The 16499-nt window shown below is 37.6% G+C and overlaps 3 protein-coding genes across 3 annotated transcripts in view; 1 reads left to right on the plus strand and 2 right to left on the minus strand.

The window, feature by feature from the left end:
- LOC107607910 (protein NETWORKED 2A) overlaps positions 1-2696 on the minus strand; it is a 4149-nt gene extending 1453 nt beyond the window's left edge. The window contains exons 1-3 of the mRNA XM_021107989.1: positions 2290-2696; positions 235-1997; positions 5-74 (exon numbers count right to left, since the gene is read on the minus strand). Coding sequence (XP_020963648.1) covers positions 5-74; positions 235-1997; positions 2290-2383 — 1927 coding nt within the window. The 5' untranslated portion in view covers positions 2384-2696. The remainder of the gene's footprint in view (positions 1-4; positions 75-234; positions 1998-2289) is intronic.
- Positions 3857-6720, plus strand: LOC107607911. The gene is made up of 8 exons (XM_016309806.1): positions 3857-4096; positions 4295-4348; positions 4456-4471; positions 4804-4874; positions 4962-5052; positions 5113-5381; positions 5454-5783; positions 5896-6720. Exons 1-8 carry the CDS (start codon positions 3857-3859, stop codon positions 6718-6720), a joined length of 1896 nt encoding a protein of 631 aa, XP_016165292.1.
- On the minus strand, positions 7534-10960 carry LOC110264748 (serine/threonine-protein phosphatase 7 long form homolog). The gene is made up of 5 exons (XM_021106784.1): positions 10803-10960; positions 9349-10064; positions 9174-9264; positions 8031-9054; positions 7534-7869 (listed from the first exon to the last, which is right to left on the minus strand). The coding sequence occupies exons 1-4, from the start codon at positions 10878-10880 to the stop codon at positions 8452-8454; spliced, it is 1488 nt and encodes a 495-aa protein (XP_020962443.1). The 5' UTR covers positions 10881-10960; the 3' UTR covers positions 7534-7869; positions 8031-8451.

Here is a 16499-nt window from a genome sequence, read left to right on the forward strand (position 1 = left end):
GAACTATTCAGCTTCTGCTGTAAAATGTTTATCTCTTCATCCTTCATGGAAATGACCTTCTTGAACTCATTCAACTGCAGAACCAGATACACATAATCTCTTGTTCAATTACTTTGATATTACATAATTTTGAAGCTTAGAGTTAGTTTGATGACTAAGGAATATCTTATACTTTGATAGTTTACTGAATAAAAGAGTTACTATGGTGAAACTTTTAGATTGATTACTGCTTACCTGAAGTTCCAGCTCGTTAATGCTCTCAGAATTTTTCTTCTCCATCTCATGGAGCTTGACCTTGACAAGCTTGTAGTCCTTTAGAACTGATGTGTATTCCTCCAACAGAATCTTTTCTCTGTCATCCAGTCCACTGACAAATATCTGCCTGATGTTAGGCTGATCTTCTTCCTCACCAGCAACCGATTCCGGCGTCTTGATATCCACACTATCAACTGTCTGAGGCAAATCATCCTTTTCCTGCTCTATTACTTCAGGAATGCTTTCAGTCAGAGGATCAGTATTTTCTTCTGACTTGGACTTGTTATCTTCACATGTCGAATTGCTTAGGTCTGTGGCATAATCTTCCTTTTTGTTATCTTCCCCTGTCATATTGCTTAGATCTGTGGGATAATCTTCCTTTTCTTCCTTTGTTGTCTCAACATCTTTCATGATAGCTAAGTTATCACCACTTCTCTTCTTGTAAGGTGTATAGTGTTCCTCTGGCTTCACATCCTTCAATTTTTCTGAAAGATTCTCAAGATTATAGCTAGCTTCAGTGAAGTTTGATTGGATACTATTTTCTTGCATTCTGACATTCCTGTTAAGAAGCTTAACTCTCTTCATTTCCTCCTCCAATTCCTTCAGCAGCTTCTTGGTTTTTTCTGAATCATCTAACAGCATTTCCTTGTCCTCTTCCAAGCTTTTTATATTTGTCTCAAGTTTTTCTGCTTCTGACATTAGCCTTTTTACCGAGACATTCTGAGAAGAGACTGCGGTTTCCAAGAAAACAACCTTATTAACAAGCTTATCAATCAACTCTACGATTTCTGTCATAGTGTGGGACATATCTGAATCTTCTTCAAGATTTTCCATGTTTTCTTTCAGAAGCTCTGCGTCCTCATGTGGCTCATCTTCTAAGGCAGCCAACTCTTCCTCTATGTCTATGCTACTCAGATCTGTTTCGGTGCCTTGGTCTAGTTGAATTGAATGTTTAGAAAGAAATTCTTCCTTAAGTGTTTCAATCCTTTCATGAGATTCCTTAACCTTTTGGAATGCTGCATTAGCTTCTTCAGAAGATTGCAATTGTTCTTCTTGCAATTTAGTCAATTTCACTTTGCATGAATTCAGAGCCGTGGTTGCCATCAAAGTTCGCGCATCATTATCTTCTATGACAGTAGAAATTCCAAACTCATCTTGCAAGTCACCAACAATTTTCTGTATTCCTACGATCCGGTCTTCAATTTCCCAGTACTTATCATAGGAACCTTCATACAAACTCCTCACAAACTCTTTCTCAGTCTGAAGAGCTAAAATTTCCTTTTGAAGCTTGTCAACTTGAGCATGCGCCTCCGCCTTACTGAAACCACAAATTGGTATTTCAAAGCCGCCAGCAATCTTCCTAGATGGTCCCTTTCTAGACAGCAACATGGAATAGCTCCTCAAGTTCTGCTTTCTCACACTTGCAGCCTTAGAAATGTCTGATTTTTGTGTTTCCTGCGAAGATGCATTGCTTGCAGGAAAAGTTACATCAAATTCATCATCATCATCCATTCTATACTGGACTTGTTCTGGAAACACGGTGGCAAGTTGGCGGTTCGCTGTTTGGAGCTCCTTTGAAATATGATCAAACCTCTGTGCCAATGATCTATATGCTTTTAAGGTTTCTTCCACAAAATTTAACAATTCTGGCTTCTTCTTGTAGTACATTTCCGCCCTTTGCGCAAACGAGTCCCCGGTATGATCAATGATCTGGAGGGCCTCTGCAGCCTTGTCCTCCACATCTGTTCAATTTTTTTGTTTGCATATCATTGGCAAGGGTTAATGCTATATAGTCTATACAATTGTGTGGTTTTTCAGGTCAATGTGATGCATATATTTGTTGAAAGAATTTCTTTTTTCCTTGCATTATCAAAAGATCATGTAATATGTTTAAAAACAAGTATTATACACATTGAAGGAATTGGATCATGTTTTATGCATATAGATTATTAGTTGTCTGCCATCTTTGGATAAACAAAATAAATCTAAGAATTTGGAGAAATCAAGCGAAGAAAAGATTCAGATTCTAATTACCTTGGAGGCTTTGTTCCAGCCATTTGGATTGTTTTGTCCTCACGTGGCTGGCCCACCACCATGTATATGCATTTGTTGCTGCCCTTTGCAACATTTTTTTCCCTTAATTATCAATTAATTATGAAATGCATTGTCATCTCATCATAAAAAAACAAAACAACCTTAGATTTGATGATGATGGAGATTCATAAAACCAACAAAAAAGGAGGGGGGGGAGGGGGAGCTATGATTAAAAGAAATTTTGGGAAAAGAGAGACAAATTTTGCAGAGGAAACAATACTTGGTTACAATGAATGATAGGTTTGTAATGTAATAATGTAATAGACCCTTTGAAGAGCTAAAACTTTTAGAAAGAAACACTTCCTCCACATGGCAGTTTTTTTTGGGTGGGGTGGGGGTGTTGATGTGTTCCTAGTTGGCTTAGTCTCATTGTATTCGTATTCGTATTTCTATATGCCTGCCATGTTTGGTTCATCAAAATATTTTTGTGTGGCTTGAAGTAATATAGTCTCGAGCAACTTTGATACTCTCAAAATATTTCTTATATTATTTAATTGTTATATATGTATGTATTAATTATCATTAAATGAGAGATATTTTAGTATTTTTGTTAAATAATTTTTAATTTTTATTCACATGTGAATATTTATTCACTTATTATTTTTAATATTTTTTTGTCTCACAAGATGTTAAAATAGAGGTGTGTTACTTTATTGCTATGAAAACAAGAAATTGGAGGCTCAATTTTATCGAAATGGAAACCAAATGTGTGCTTTTCTTGGATATGGAAGCATGGTGTACTAGACGTATATGTGGGACAGATTTTTGGCAGTGTCACAAAGAAGCACTCGGACCGTGGGTTTTCGTTGTTATTGAATATTTGCATGGGAAATCTCACGGTCCGATTTGCATGGTTTAGGGAAGCAAAATCTGGGGTGAACTAATCGGACCCTCAGTGTGGTGCAGACGCATGGTCCGAGTTCAAGGCTAGATTTTTGAGAAGAACTCGGACCCTTCGTTTTGAGTGGAAATGGAAAATGTTTTGGTGAAGTGGGAGCTCAAGTCGTAGGGTCCGAGTGCGTTTTATACGATTATTTTAATCATGTTAACCTAGTCGAAGGGTACGAGTTGTAATAAGTGGCCTATATAAAAGTGAGAAGTGAACTCATAACTTACTCGACTCTTCGTCCCGAACTTGAGCGGCTGCCCCTTGTGTTCTTCTTTCTCCTTTCTTTTTTATTTCATCTGTTAAAGTTGAAAATCTAGTTGGTATTTCTATGTTTTTTTTGGGGTTTCCACAAAAATGAGTGATAGAGTGTTACTAAAAGTATATTATTTTGGTCAGATTTTACTACAAACATCTGAAGGAATAAAATTTATTTGTGAAAATCCGCTAGATGTTGTTATTCCTTTTATCATCTCATTTGAAGAGCTCAAAGGTGTGATATGTGAAAAGGTTGATTCTGAGAGGGCAAAAAAGATATCCTGTATTCTCTACCGATATCCCGTACAGGTGTTTGGTGGATTCATCCAGTTTCAAACCAAATATGTGACGGACGAGGCGAGCATGCAAGAGATGTTTTCAATGTATATTGAAAACCGGACTCAGATCACGTTCATCGAGTTGTATGTTGAGTTTGAACAATCTGAGGCTGACCAGAATATTGTAAGGGAAGATTATAATAGTGACAGTGAAGAAGAGTTCGAAAGCAATTACGAGTTTGTTGGTCCAGATGGAGATGAAGATCAAGTTGATGGAAATACGGCTCCAGATGTGACAGAGGTGGCAAATGCACTCGCAAACGAAGTACCGTTTGAGGAGCCATCATTCATGCGAGTTTTGGACTTGGAAGCCATGCATGTACCGGAGTTTCCGGAATATATGACTGCAGGTACGTAAGACCTCGTTTTTGAATTTTTTTTTTAGACAGATATCGATATAGTTATGAATAAATTAGTATTTATTTGCCATTATATAATCATGCATTGATGTCATCTTTCTCAGCATCGAACCGGCGGTCGAGCAGTTCAGGTGACTGAGTCACTGGTTCAACCGCTGGTTCTATGTAAATAACAAAATAAAAAATAGCACCAATGATAAATCACAAAGTTGAAATGTATGTTTTTTATAACAACAATGATTTTTTTTCACTTATATATGTATAGTATAAGTACTTATTAGGTAATAAGTATATTCTCTCGAACATGATTAGTAACTATTACGTGAGTTTCTAATTATCATTCGCAGTTGATCGATCCCTTCAATGGTTAAAACCTAGTGAACCGGATCGGTTAGGTTCCGGTTCATTTGGCTTGGCGGTCGAGTTGGCATGTCCGGTCCGTTTTTAATATCTTCTGCTGTTGTTCGTTTTTTAATTAGAGTGACATAATAACATGTTGTAAGATTTGGATTTAAATCATACTAGAGGCAGTGACTGTAGATTTGCCCATATTATTGGTTTTGAAATCTCAGTGTCTTTATTTGATTTTTCCTATGGTGGTTTTCAATTGCAGAGGCTCCTATTGTCGCAGATGGTGAATTTGCCGTCGGTATGGAGTTCAGTTCCAGGGAAGCTGTTATTAAGGCGATAAAGGATTATACCATATGACGAAGCGTTGACTACCGGGTGTATGAGTATGAGCCATTGACATTTTATGCGAAATGTACGCAGTATGGGTCCGGGTGTGATTGGCTTATCAGGGTTAGCATGATCAGCAGGAAGTACTGTTGGGTTATAAGGAGGTATAATGGTAGTCACACCTGTACCAGAGCCACCATTTAACAAGATCATTCGAAACTGGATTCTATCACAATTGCGGAAGTGATAAAGCCATTGGTTGAGGCTGACCCCTCGTTGAAGGTAAAGTCGATTATAGCAGAAGTGCAGTCGAAGTTCAACTACACCGTCAGTTACCGGAAAGCATGGTTGGCTAAGCAAAGGGCAGTGGAAAAAATATTTGGAGGTTGGGAGGCATCGTTTGAAGCGTTGCCTATATGGTTCCAGGCCATGTGTCATAAGGAGCCATCAGCTGTTGTCCATTTTGAGACTATGCCTGCATATCAAGGCGATGAGTTGGTGCGTGATATTCAAGTACTGCATCGAGTATTTTGGAGTTATTACCCCTGTATTAGGGCATTCAGACATTGTAAGCCAATTGTCCAGGTGGATGGGACTCACTTGTACGGAAAGTATAAGGGTTGTCTACTAGTGGTAGTTTCACAGGATGGCAATAACAATATCGTCCCAATTGCGTTTGCTATTGTGGAGGGAGAGACTTCTGATGCATGGCACTTCTTCCTTAGTAACCTTCGTCAACATGTTGTTACTCGGGATGGTGTGGGTCTAATATCTGACCGACATGAATCCATCAATGCAGCTGTGGAGCGCAGTAACGGAGCTTGGTCACCTCCTAGAGCTTTTCATATGTTCTGCATCAGGCATATAGAGTTGAATTTTCTGCGAAAATTCAAGGCACCGTACCTCCAAAAATTGGTCGTCAACATTGGTAACCATTCACTAAATTTTCTTTAACCTATTTACAGACATAACCTTCAATATTTGTTTTGACATCTACATTTATTTTTTTTTTGTTGCATTCCTCTAGGATATTCGAGGACGGTACGGGAATACGAAGTGCGTTACCAGCGATTACGGGAACGGGGGGGAAGCGTACACAAACTGGTTAGACCGAATTCCTCGCGAACAGTACGCATTGGCATTTGATGGTGGATACCGATGGGGTCACATGACAACGAATCTAGTGGAATGCATCAATTCAATGTTGAAGGGTGCACGCAATCTTCCCGTTACTGCTCTTGTCAAGGCAACATTCTACAGGCTAAACGAGCTGTTCACCAGAAAAAGAGCGGAGGCAGAAGCGCGGATTAATGCTGGCCATGTGTTCTCCGATGTCGTGACCTCGAAATTGCATGCAAACCAACTTGCATCAGGAAACATTCAGGTCAGTTGCTTTGACCGGCAGAATGAGGTCTTTGAGGTACGTGAGATGCCAAGCGGACTGGAGTTTGCAGTCGATCTACGTGGCCTTCGATGTGACTGTGGTGAGTTCCAGGTGGACCGGATCCCCTGCAGACATGTGTTCGCATGTTGCGCCAACCAGCGACTGGATTGGAAACTGTATGTGAATGATGTGTATAAGATGGAGCAAGTTCGGCGGGTGTACCGAGCAAGATTTAGGCCACTAGGTAACCCGACTACTTGGCCTGCGTACAACGGTCCTCGCTTCGTACCGAATCCGTTTCTGAGACGCGTCTCGAAAGGTCGCCCCAGGATGACGCGCTTCTTGAATGAGATGGACACGCGAATGTTACGTCGTCCTAGGCGATGTACGCTCTGTGGAGCTGAGGGACATAGTCGTAGCAGATGCCGTCAGTCAGCTAGTACACATGCCGGCGGAGATGCTCAGTAGGTTCACAGTATGGTGGGTGTAGCACGGGACTAGTGTGGCATGGGTTGTCCATTTGAGGTAACTTCACCTCATATATGTAACATTGTATTAAATAACTCGAAATGTGACCACTATGTAACGTTGTATAACATGTTTAAATTGTTTTTAGGATAAAGTATATTTTTTGTCCCTGAAGTTTGACAAAAATTTCAAAAATACCCCTAAGTTTTATTTTGTTTCAATTTTATACCAAAAGTTTTCGATTTGCATCAAATATACCCCTGACGGCTAATTTTTTCAAAAAATTTAAAACCAATTCAACAACAATTTCACAAGAACAACCTTCATCACAAGCAAATCAAGCATAATTTTCATGCATTATTGTTAGATTGGTCTTAATTTTTTTGAAAATTTAGTTGTCGAGGGTATATTTGATGCAAATCGAAAACTTTTGGGACAAAATTGAAATAAAATAAAACTTAGGAGTATTTTTGAAACTTTTACCAAACTTCAAGGATAAAAAGTATACTTTACCCTTGTTTTTATTTTAAAGTAGTATTTATGTTTGAGTTTTTATAAGTTATTTGGTAGTTTATATCTATTATTTTAATATATACTACAGGTTCGTACTAAAAATTAAAACTGATACGTTTCATATAAATATATTATAATTTGCATTCTTGTTGAACACGCGTTCCGGTTCACGGATTTTCTGATTGAACCGGCCGGTCCGGTCCAATTTTTACAACACTACATCTAGTATACCTGTTGCTTGTTATAATATGATCTCAATTTTCCAACTGAGGTACATTGACATGATATCTATAGCAACATTCTCAGATCTTATGTAGCCAAGATACATAGTCCAGACCAGTAATACCTGAATAAGGTCATTAATGCATAAATACTCTAAACACACAATAGGGTTATTTGTTCATAATGTCCAAAAGAGACAAATTACTCTAAACATAGTCCACCTGAGTAATACTTAAGTAAATAATTAACACTACAATTACTTTCTCATAGCCCACTTCACATCCTTGACAAAATTCTTGCATTTCTTGGCCGCCTTTTTCAACACAGATGGAGTGTAGCGATTAGCACTGCGACGTGGTGGATCAATCCTCAGATTGTAACCTTTGGATGTTTCATCCAGAGTGCGTGCCTGACCTGTTTACAAGTTGTAAAAAACAAGTAAAATTAAGTGCATCTGGTAATCTAAGCAACACATATACCACATATCATTTAGTAAAAATCAAACAGAGATGCGAACTATGAACAAAAAATAAATAACTAATCGAACATGTAAAGTAAAATACACAACATAATACCATCATTACGAGATTCTTCATCCTCATCGGACTCCTCTATTTCATCATCCTCATGATCGCCCTCGTCATCCGGCTCATCCACGAGATACGCATCGGTCTCTTTCTCGAGTGTGTTAGCATTTTCCTCAATGAGTCCCATGAAAACACGGTTAGGGTTCTGAGTAAAGAAAGCTCCGCTTCCACCGTCACTCCTACTAGAGTCAACCGACACAAACCCCCCAGAAGCAACCGATGAGGTATGCCCCGGGTACCTCGCATCCAATGAATACCTGCCTGCCATGAACTCAGGCTGATGGCCATCATGTGATAGTCCAGGATCTACAGACATGAATCCAAGCAACTGGCTAAAAGAACCTCCTTCTCCTGTTTCAAACTGTGAGGTTCCCCAATATTGTTGACTTATTGGAACTGATGGAGGGAATTATGTCTGAGGTACATACTGACTTGAGGACTGAGGTTGTTCTTCTGGAATCGGGTTTGGTGGTAACATATGCGGCGAACGTGGCTCTTGTTCTTCATTGTCATCGTCAATATCCTGACTACCATCATCGGTTTCCTGATTATCCTCATCCATATCCTGATCACCCTCATCCATTTCCTGATCACCATCATCATTATCTTGACCCACAAGATTTGACAAGTTCAAGTGGTTCCCATATTTTGTTCGGTACCAATGGATGTAACTATCTAGTAGATGATGTGAAGGCATGGGAAGCTCAGATAGAACGTAGTTATACCTGTTTGACCAATGCATCACCCAAATTGAATGACTCCGTTCCGTGGCCCAATTTAGATTCTTGGGACCAGTCAGGGTTTCTCCATGCGCCTTGTCTAGATTCCGCTCCTGACTAGGTAGTCCCTGAACAAAACCAAACTGTCGCCGAAACCTATCGGTAGCATGCCACTCGATACATTCAAATGATACCAACGGAACTGTAGCGCTCCAAACAACCGACTGCATGTAGATTTCAGGAGGAATGATGTTCGGATCCACGCGATCCACAGCATAAGCAACCCAAACAAACTGGAAAAAATAAAGGAACCTCATGATCACAATCCACAATGCCAATTACAATAACAATGCTTTATAATTATGTCTCAGACCCTAATCCGGAAACTAATACTTCTTTAATTAAAACACACCTGTCCTTCCTGAAGTTCGTCAAATGCCTTCCTAAAGTGATCTAACTTCAGATATCTATATCGTCGGTCACCACGCTCCCAGTTCCGCCACCTAATATGATATTTTCAATTAGCTCAACAGGCATTAAATGAATCTTAAATATCAACATATGTTGCTATTGTGACAAATTATTACCTGTTTGCTAGAGGAAAACTTCGTGGTTCCCTAGGTAGCGGCGATAGATATGGCAACCTCATCCAAGCCCAACAGAGTAGAAGTGTTAGTGGACCATCTATTTCCTTGCAGTTATAACGAGATGCCCGACATAATGCCCTGTAGAGGTGTGCTAGGCATGCCGCTCCCCAACTATACTGTCCAATACTAACAAAATCACGCAGGAAGGGTAGAAATTTCCAATGCACACCTGCCCCAGACTTATCCCCAAACAAGATAGTCCCGATCAGCAACATAATATGGCACCTCACGTACCTCTGTATACTGATATCATCGGTCAACTCTAAATTTTCTTTTAGATTTCGTAGCCAGGTAAGTTTTATGCAACTACCTCTACAATCCGACTTACGCGGTGCAACTCCAAATTGAATCAAACACTCCGCCTCCAACGCTTCAAAACTGCTCATTGTCATCCCTGTGACTGGAAGACCATCGGTGGGAAGACCAAGAATTAGAGCCACATCTTCAAGAGTCACGGCACATTCACCAATGGGAAGGTGAAACGTATGTGTTTCCGGATGCCAACGTTCAATCAGAGCATTCACCAATGCTTTCTGACACTGAACTACCCCAATCTGCGATGCATGGTAGAAACCGGTAAGTCGTAAAAGGTCCTCCGCCCTATCGTTGTACCGGTCCGGAGGAAGTGGGTGATTACAAGTCAACATTCTTAATTTCTACAAAAAAGATAACAAATTCATAGTCAGCTCATTAACATTTAATATATGACTATCATGAATCATTTTACTAAATCCTTTTAACGCTAATTATTCGTACTTCTAAAATTAATTATTAAGCCTTAATTTTATTCAAAACTCACAACTAAAGAAAACAGTTATCAATGCAAAAATTTCTAACCAAAATTCTGAAGTTACAACATCTACCATAATATCTTATAGTAATTACTGATTTACTATCATTCAAACATTATTTCCTCAACTATCAAAAAATATTACTAGCCGGTATCCTTCATATTTCGTCAACAACGGTAAGAACAATTAACTTGCTAATAATGATGATTAGAACAAACAAAATTTAAATATCCTCATGCTAAAACCTAACGTGCTTTAATAAAAATAATTCCACTTATCATTCATGACCCCCGACAATTTCTCACAATAACAACAATATTTAACTTCATCCATACCAGTTATAGTAACAAAATTTTAAACTTTTTTAAAAAATCTTAAGAAATTTACACGGTTTTTTCCAATTATAACAAAAATAGAATTTAATAAAAAATAACAAAATTTCAGACTACTATTTATAAATATCTAACAAATACGAAAATATCTTAATAATCATTCTATTTTATATTTCTAACTTGCATTTCTAACAATAATCATAATAATTATATTTCTAACAATAATAATTATAAATATAAAAAATTTACAAAACTTATAAATAACACTTACATAATCAGAATGACTAAGATAATGAATAATGTGAAGCTCAGGTCGATCAACATCTTTAAATTTATTTTTCTTTGGCATGTTCTTCCTTCTTCAAGCAGTAGCTTTCAGGCCGTTTTTGAGAGGAAGAAGAAGAAGCTGGGAGCGAGTAATGTTGAGAGTGAAATGATACAATGGGTTCGGATGGTGAGAGTAGGTAAGTTGGATTCGTTTGCTTTTCAGGGCACCGCTACTGGGATCCAATCATGCGCGACGCGTGTCTATTGAATAGAAGAAATCGGACCATGCGTCTGGTTCAACCGAAATCGGACGGTCCGTTTGGGTATGGCATGTCGCAGGGTCTGACTGGGTAATGCTTGCCAACTCGCACGGTCCGTTTACCTACTCATACCCAACTCGCAGGGTCCGATTAGCTTTGGCACTGACACCACAAAAATGTTTAGCACACCCCTCTCCCATATCTACGCCAAGCTCCATTGATGGAGCCATATGTAAATTAAAAAGCGGAAATTGGAGCTTCTGATTTTTTGTTGACTAACGATGATGTGCAGAAATCATATCCGCATATTTGTATTTAATTTTTTTTAAGAAAATCCAAATCGAATCTTCCTATTTACATTTTTGAAAATTAAAAGCTTTTAAATATGAAATCGGACTCTCTAATTCGAGTTTTAGCAATCAAAAGTTTCATTCCACTAATTGAATTGTTCCTTTTTTAGTTTTACAAATTTTAAAAAATTCTAACCGTGAAATCGGTTGGTTCGAATTGAGACTCAGTTTTTTTCAATATGAAGATTGTACGTGTGTTGTGCTTTGTTATAGGGCTTGAATGTGTTAGACCATGATGTGACGGCTGCGTTTTAAAATTTATATAAAAGAAACCAGACCATTAAATTTTTTTGTTAATGAAAATTGATATACAAATCAAACGGTTCGATTTGTGTTAGGAAAAAACTTTGAAATTATATGGAGTTATTGGACTGCCCGATTTTAGTATTTTTTTTATTTTTTTTATCTTGTGATAGAACAAATCAGATCATCCGATTTGTCTTCAAAAATTATTTTATTGCTTAAATAGAAATCAGACCAATCGATTTGTATAACTATATATCTACAATTTGTACCTCAATTGTTAGATCTCTCGTCTTCTTCTTTCTTCAGCTCTGGAGAACTCTCATCCTCGTATTTTTTTTTTGTGTTTCAAAATTTTTTTATGTGAGAAAAAAATGGGTGATAGAGTTGTACTAAAAGTATATTATTATAGTAAAATTTTGTTACAAACATCCTTCGAATGAGTGAAATTTGTATGTGAAAATTTATTAGATATTGTTATTCCATTCACACTCTCACTTGAAGAACTAAAAGGTATAATTTGTGAGAAAATCGATTCTCAACTATCAAGAAGAATGTCATGTATTTTATATAGGTATCCTATATTGGTATTTGGTGGATTTATTCAATTTCAAATCAAATATGTAACTAATGAAGTGAGCATGTAAGAGATGTCTTCAATGTATATTGAAAGTCGCTCTCAAATGTTGTTCATTGAGTTGTATATTGAGTTCGAACAATCTGAGGCTGACCAAAATATTGAATGGGCCGGGAAGATTACAATAGCGACAATGAGAAAGAGTTTGAAAGCAACTACGAGATCGTTGGTCCAGATGAAAACGAAGATTAAGCTGACGGCACTATGGAGGCAGATATGGCAAAAGTAGCAAATACACTAGCAAACCAACATGCGTTTAAGGAACCATTTTCATGCCTGCATTGAATTTGAAGGCCATACATGCACGAGAATTTGCTAAATATATGAATGCAGGTACGTAATTTGGATATTTATACGAGAGATTAGAATTTTGTTACTTTTTATATCATTGATCGATTAATTAATTATGTGATATATGAAAATATAATTAATTAGTACTTATTTATGTATTTATTTAGTTAAATTTAAGATATTAATCTTATGTATTTATTTATTTATTTGGTTAAATTTAATTAGTATTTATTTAATGTGTATAAATTTAATATAAATTCATAATGATTTATTTATGATTTATAATTTATAGATAGATTTCACTTTTAATTTAACTTATTTAATATTTATTTATTAAATATTTATCGCATGGTGTCGTTGTAGCGGAATTTGTTGTTGTGGCGGATGGTGAATTTGCCGTTAGAATGGAATTCAGTTTCAGGGAAGCTGCTATTATGGCGATGAAAGACTATACCATCCGCAGAGGTGTAGACTACCGGGTGTATGAGTTGAAACCGTTGACATTTTATGCCAAGTGTACGTTGGCTGATTAGGATTAGCATAATCTGCAGAAAGTACTGTTGGGTTATAAGGAGGTATAATGATAATCACACTTATACCAAAGTCACCATTTCTCAAGATTATTCGAAACTGGATTCCAACACAATTACAAAAGCAATAAAGCCGTTGGTAGAGGCTGAGCCCTCTATAAAGGTGAAATCAGTTATTGCAGAAGTACAGTCGAAGTTTAATTACACTATCAGTATTGCAAAGCATGGTTGGCAAAATAAAAGGAGCTGAAAAAATTTTTCGAAAGTTGGAGAGCATCGTGCGAAGCTTTGCCTATATGGTTTGAAGTCATGTGTCACAAAGAGCCATCAACTGCCGTCCATTTTGAAACTATGCCTGCATATCAAGGCGATGACTTGATTACTGATATCAGGGTATTACATCGAGTCTTCTGGGGTTATTACTCTTGTATTAGAGCATTCAGACATTGCAAATCACTTGTCCAGGTAGATAAGACTCATTTGTATAGAACATATAAGGGTTGTCTATTGGTTACAGTTTTATAGGATGATAACAATAATATCGTGCATATTGCATTTGCGATTATGGAGGGAGAGGCTTTTAATGCGTGACACTTTTTTCTTAGTAATTTGTGACAACATGTGGTGACTCGGGATGATGTAGGACTTATCTCTGACCGACACAATTTTATCAGTTCAACTATCGCCCGTAGTAACGGAGCTTGGTCATCTCCTAGAGTTTTTTACATGTTTTACGTTAGGCATATAGAGTTGACTTTTTGAGAAAGTTCAAGGCACTGTACTTGCAAAAGCTTATCGTCAACATAAGTACATATGATATTGAAGTTTGTTGTTGTTAGAGTTACCATTATTTTGAATCTCATTTACACGTGGTCTTTGTACTTGTCTGATTTATATCGCAGGATATTCGAGGACTGTTCGCGAATAAGAGATGCGTTATCAGCGTTTACGAGAAAGGAGCGAGGCTTACACTAACTGGTTAAACCAAATTTCACGTGAACAATATGCATTGGCATTGGATGGTGGTTACCGATGGGGTCATATGACCACGAATCTAGTGGAGTGCATCAATTCAGTCTTAAAGGGTGCACACAATCTCCCTGTGACTGCACTTGTAAAGACAACATTTTACTTGTTTGCAACAGAAAAAGTCGGGGTTGCCAAGAATCGGTGCAAGAAACGATAGATGGATCCAGGCCCAAGTCAGTAAAAGTGTTAGTAAACAATCGACCTTCTTACAGTCGAAACGAGATGCCCTACAAAGAGATCTGTACAAGTGCGCTAGGCATGTTGATTTCCAGTTAAATTCACCGATACTGGTAAAGTCACACAGCAAAGACAAAAACTTCTAGTGCACCGCTGTCCCAAACTTGTCTCCAAACAGGATCGTCCCGAATAATAACATGATGTAGCACTTTAAATACCTCTGAATTCCAATTTCATCATTCAATACTAAACGGTCTTTCAGATTCTGTAGCCACATCAACTTTATGAAACTTCCTCTGCAACCGGCCTTCCTAGGTGCAACTCCAAACTGATTCAAACATTCAGCCTCTAAGGTATTGAAACTACTTACAATCACTCCTATCACTAGAAGACCATTAATCGGAAGACTAAGAATTATAGCCACATCTTCCAATACGAGAGCACACTCACCAACCGAAAGGTGAAATGTATGCGTATCAGGGTGCCATCTTTCGATTAGTGCGTTAACTAATGCTCCCAAACACTGAATTACTCCAATTTGAAAATGTGATAAAAATCAGTCTCCCGTATATGCCCCTCCACAATAGGATTGCACGGATCCAGTGGCAGTAAGTGATTCCACGTCAACATCCGTGAACCCTACAAAGCGTAGTCAAATTTCACATCAAACAAAGATATCCATAAAATCTTAATGAGTAAACTACTATTTCTATCCATGAAAGTTGAAAACAGTGACATATCTACTCATAGAAAATGAAAATTAACATTTGTACCCATAAAAGATTGACTTTTTTAAGCAAAAATATCCAAACACTAAATAATTAAATAAATTTCTCAAATTACCCTCTAATCCTACCACTACACTAGCGCTCACCCTGCATTCACCACCACTACCTCCTTTTTCATAGTCACCATTGCCATCACTAACACCTCATAATTTTTTTTTTAAAAATTCAATAACATCAAATTCTTCAAATTCAACAATAACAAAAAAATATTCAAATTTTTTTTTAAAACAAAAGGAATGAAAACATTCACCAAATTTAGAGATAAAGAGCTGAGCGAGATATACAGAGAAGTAGAGGCAGCAAAGTCCATGCTTCGCCATTGCTATTGCCAGAGAAGGTTGTCTCCTTGAGAGACGCTGCTATTGCTAGACCCGATGATCCTTCTTGTTCTCTTTCATAACAAAGGAAGAGTCATGGCAGAGTATGGAGAAGGTAGTTGCAACAGCAGCGACGTAAGGAGGGGAGCAACTCGGCGGCGGCCTCCTTCAGTAGCGACGGAAACCACTGCGGGAGCATCTCTGTCGTTGCTACTTTCTCGCGATATTTAGCCCACAGAGTCATAGCAGAGCATGGAGAAGGTGGTTGCAGCAGCAGCAACGTAGGGAGGGGAGCAGCTCGGCGGCGGCCTCCTTTAGCCGTGACGAAAACTACCGCAGGAGCACCTCTGTCATTGCTATCTCCTCGCGATCTTCATCCCCCCTTTCGCATTTTGTTTCCATCTCTCTTTCTCTCCTCGGGTTCAACACCTCTGCCTCAATTCCTCGTCAACCCACGACGGCGATAGTGGTGGCAGTGGCTTTCTGTGCCTTCGCCTCTTCCTTCCCTCTCTTTTTACGATTTTTCTCCTTCCTCCGAGTGAATGATTGGAAAACAAATTGGGATAAAAGGTTTTAATTTTGGGTGAGTTGTGACACAAGGAGAGAGCTATAGATGAAGAATTGAAGAGAATGAGACTCACCAAGAAAAGTTTGAAATTTTTATTTAATTATTTAGGATTTGGATAATTTTACTTGTAAAAATCAATCTTTCATAAATACAAATAGTAATTTTCATTTTCTATGGATAGATATGTCAGCGTTTTCAACTTTCTTGGATAGAAATAGTAGTTCACTCTATTTTATATATATTGAAGTATTTATTTAAGTAGTATTTTTAACTCTTAAAATAAAGAATTGTATCATAATAAATTCGGTAGTATAATAAGATCTACTTCTATCAATTTATAGTATAAGTATTTGTTTAGGTATAATTTTTGATTAAGTATAAGAAAAAAGAGACAATCTTTTTTCAAGAGTCAATCTTTTTTCTATTTGATCTTGAATATTCATTAACTTCACAACTTATTATTTCATATTAAAAATTAAAAAATCTATAATGAAAATATAATATATAATTT

This window comes from Arachis ipaensis, chromosome B07 (assembly GCF_000816755.2).
Source record: "Arachis ipaensis cultivar K30076 chromosome B07, Araip1.1, whole genome shotgun sequence".
NCBI lineage: Eukaryota > Viridiplantae > Streptophyta > Magnoliopsida > Fabales > Fabaceae > Arachis > Arachis ipaensis.

What these genes read in the sequence shown, in the direction of transcription:
- LOC107607911 (XM_016309806.1), top strand. Translation starts at nt 3,857, where the DNA reads ATGCAAGAGATGTTTTCAATGTATATTGAAAACCGGACTCAGATCACG. An exon ending in GTATAATGGTAGTCACACCT is followed by an intron (nt 5,053 to 5,112) that starts GTACCAGAGCCA and finishes CAATTGCGGAAG; the next exon opens with TGATAAAGCCATTGGTTGAG. An exon ending in CACCGTACCTCCAAAAATTG is followed by an intron (nt 5,784 to 5,895) that starts GTCGTCAACATT and finishes GCATTCCTCTAG; the next exon opens with GATATTCGAGGACGGTACGG.
- LOC110264748 (XM_021106784.1), bottom strand. Translation starts at nt 10,880, where the DNA reads ATGCCAAAGAAAAATAAATTTAAAGATGTTGATCGACCTGAGCTTCAC. An exon ending in ATCTTAGTCATTCTGATTAT is followed by an intron (nt 10,065 to 10,802) that starts GTAAGTGTTATT and finishes TCTTTTTTGTAG; the next exon opens with AAATTAAGAATGTTGACTTG. An exon ending in ACGAACTTCAGGAAGGACAG is followed by an intron (nt 9,055 to 9,173) that starts GTGTGTTTTAAT and finishes TATTTTTTCCAG; the next exon opens with TTTGTTTGGGTTGCTTATGC.